This window comes from Sinocyclocheilus rhinocerous, unplaced genomic scaffold (genome assembly GCF_001515625.1).
Source record: "Sinocyclocheilus rhinocerous isolate Xijiao unplaced genomic scaffold, SAMN03320098_v1.1 scaffold5958, whole genome shotgun sequence".
NCBI lineage: Eukaryota > Metazoa > Chordata > Actinopteri > Cypriniformes > Cyprinidae > Sinocyclocheilus > Sinocyclocheilus rhinocerous.
Genome location: NW_015652182.1, coordinates 875 through 3,622, shown reverse-complemented (window position 1 = coordinate 3,622; position 2,748 = coordinate 875). Strand labels below are relative to the sequence as shown.

Genomic DNA, 2,748 nt, shown 5'->3' with positions numbered 1-2,748 from the left:
CTTTTTTTTCTTTTTTCTGAGAGTGTGTAATACTGGTTGATCGCAGTGACTGACAAGCTTATAATGTTTACTTTTTTTTTTTTACGGATGTTTATACAACTTTTTATCAGCAAACAGGTAGAGAAAAGCTACAAGCCTCCCAAAGGATGAAATTGTTGAACACCCCTGGTATAAGGCAACTGGTTTCCACAGAACTAAATCAACTAAAGATATGGGGAATTTAGTCTCACTTTCGTTTGAACACTACATATCTCTCCTATTTTATTTTCTCCCTTCCAGTTAATTGTCTTTGTACTGACCATCATTTCCCCATTGGGACAGCTTTCGAGGAATTGCAGCCCAGAGAGTCTCTGAAATAACTCACTATTCATCCTGTACTTGTTTTGTAGATACTCTATATTGTCTCCTATGTCTTTTCGTAAATGTCCATCCTCCTCATCAATACACAGTTCGGGCATCACAAAGAAGTCTGGCTCTTCTACTGTCCCATCGTTATTCTCTACAGTAATCACCTTAAAGAAGTGAGTTGGCACTGCTTTCCCATCCAACCATGTCATTTCACTTGTGTCAGTCACACGAACATACTCATCATTCTCTTCTTCTCTCAGGTAAAGTGGTCCAGAGTTCACATGGACATTGCGGACATTGGCTTTCACAGCAGTATCTCGACATTCCTTCTCAAACCTTTTCCAGGGGCCTCTGTTTAGGGCCTGAGGCTGAGGTACAATGTTGCCCATCAAGTACGTGTCATGATAGGCTTCCTGAGACCACCTGTGATTGGCAGCCGCAGCGAGATGACCTTGATCATAGTCCTTGTTAGATAATGTCTCTCCAAAGTTCATGTATTTTGAACTGATTTGATCATTTTCAGCAGTTTGGTTACTTTCAGTTATAATACTTTTGTTCAGTATCTCATACACCCATTCAGCATTCTTTGTTTCATTGTTGTATGACTGGACATAAGATTTTCTTGTCCTTAGGTCAGTACAACCTGAAGGGAATCCATTGATTAATTTGTAGGGAGAGCTTACCCTATCATTTTCTTCTTTAGATTCTGATTCATTGCCAGACATTAGAGAGAATGGGATGCGCATGTAGGTGCATGATTCTTTGGGTTTTGATGGTGATCTGAAAGGATAGCGTTTAGATGCTCCATCTGTCTGTTTAGATTCCGAATCATTGCCATACATTTTTGTCTGTGTGTAGTCGGTTGTTTTTTTATCTTTGATGCTGTGTGATCACCCAACCCTGAATACCTCTGGACTAATTGTGTTCTCTTTAACTCCTGCAATATTTTCTTGAGGCAACAGAGCGATGTAAAGGAACAAAATCACTCTTGACTCAATCTGGTTATATTTCTTCTTCAAGACCTTCAATAAAGGATATTCTCTTCTTCCTGGATAAAATAATGTTGGAAAGAAATGTCAAAATTCTCCTTAATTCAATACTTATTCTAACTCATTAAACCGAAACAGAAATATTTACTGAAATCAAGAGTTTGCTGTGACCTGTCAGGAAAACAGGAACTTCTGCAGCTCTGATTTTACCTCACTTTGTTCTATAACAAACACACACAGGTGAAAAATTATATATATACAAAAAAATTATAACATTCACTTCAAACAAACCAACTTCAAGAGTTTTTTAAAGACCAATATGTCCATGCTATGTACTATTTGACAGCTGTGATAACTGGTGCAACTTTACCAAGTCACAAGGCATGTGGAAACAAACAGTATATACAAATGTGAATTGATAAATTATTATAAAATGACAATAAAATCATTTGTATATATTTTAGATATATTTATAAAATCCATTAAAGTTCCACAAGTAGTGCAGGGTTCTTTTTCATGTTCTTGTAGTTTCACCTCACCAATGCTTTACACTGTATTGCATTTTATTTGTTTGTTTATTTATTTATTTTTGTATTATTTGTTTTATATTGAACATTTTTATATTACTACATCTGATTTTGAAATCCAAAACGTGTTAACAGGCATTACATTTGAACTGTGTGGTTGTAGCATAGCATAAATTATCCAAATCTTAAACAATATTCCATGCAAAACTGTTAAGCAATTTGTTTACTATATATAACTAAGATTATCGCAATAGTTTTGATATGTAACAGAAGTGAATTAGAATCCTTACCTTGTCTGTCCTCTTGCAGAAATACACAGAAAATCTTGCAAACTTCAGTCTAAAGAACAGGGTCAGATAAGCGATCCAGAGAAATCTGTGGAATTAATATACGCTGTCTTAGAGAAATATCAATGGATTCACCATCACAGTTTTCCGGTCTGTGCTCCAGTAGCTGAGCCAAACCTGTTTATACAGACCCAATGGTCATTTCAAGACACATCTTGCTGTTCTGTTAAAGTGCCCTTTTCATTTTGCTGTCACTATAAAACATTGAGAAACGTTAATCATTGTATTACAGGTTTCTACAGGAAATGAAAAATGATGTGCCCTCTAATATTACTGTTTTGTTGCATTAAACCAAGTCACATTTTAGAACATTCCTAATCCACCTATAGCCTGCTGAGACAGAAAACTGACCTAAAACAGTCTGTCTAACCAAGACTCAGCTCTGCTCTGGGAGCGTTCCAGTAGAACTTACATTCCCAGAATGACCCGTGAGTCAAAAATGATTAGTTGGGTTTTATTAAAAGAGAATTAACAAAATAAATGTTAAAAAGTCAGACCTGAGGAAATCTGGATTCCAAACAGCAAGCTTAGTTTCAC

The 2,748-nt window shown here is 36.0% G+C and overlaps 1 protein-coding gene across 4 annotated transcripts; it reads right to left on the bottom strand.

The window, feature by feature from the left end:
* Nucleotides 1–88: 88 nt before the first annotated feature.
* LOC107714086 (endonuclease G, mitochondrial-like) lies at nucleotides 89–2,748 on the bottom strand. Of its 4 annotated transcripts, none has more exons than XM_016519796.1 (4): nucleotides 2,709–2,748; nucleotides 2,155–2,239; nucleotides 1,486–1,558; nucleotides 89–1,396 (listed from the first exon to the last, which is right to left on the bottom strand). In XM_016519796.1, exon 4 carries the CDS (start codon nucleotides 1,188–1,190, stop codon nucleotides 204–206), a length of 987 nt encoding a protein of 328 aa, XP_016375282.1. In that variant the 5' UTR covers nucleotides 1,191–1,396; nucleotides 1,486–1,558; nucleotides 2,155–2,239; nucleotides 2,709–2,748; the 3' UTR covers nucleotides 89–203. The 4 variants fall into 4 exon arrangements, with proteins under 4 accessions (XP_016375282.1, XP_016375280.1, XP_016375283.1 ...); XM_016519794.1 differs by having other exon boundaries at nucleotides 1,509–1,558; XM_016519797.1 differs by having other exon boundaries at nucleotides 1,548–1,558.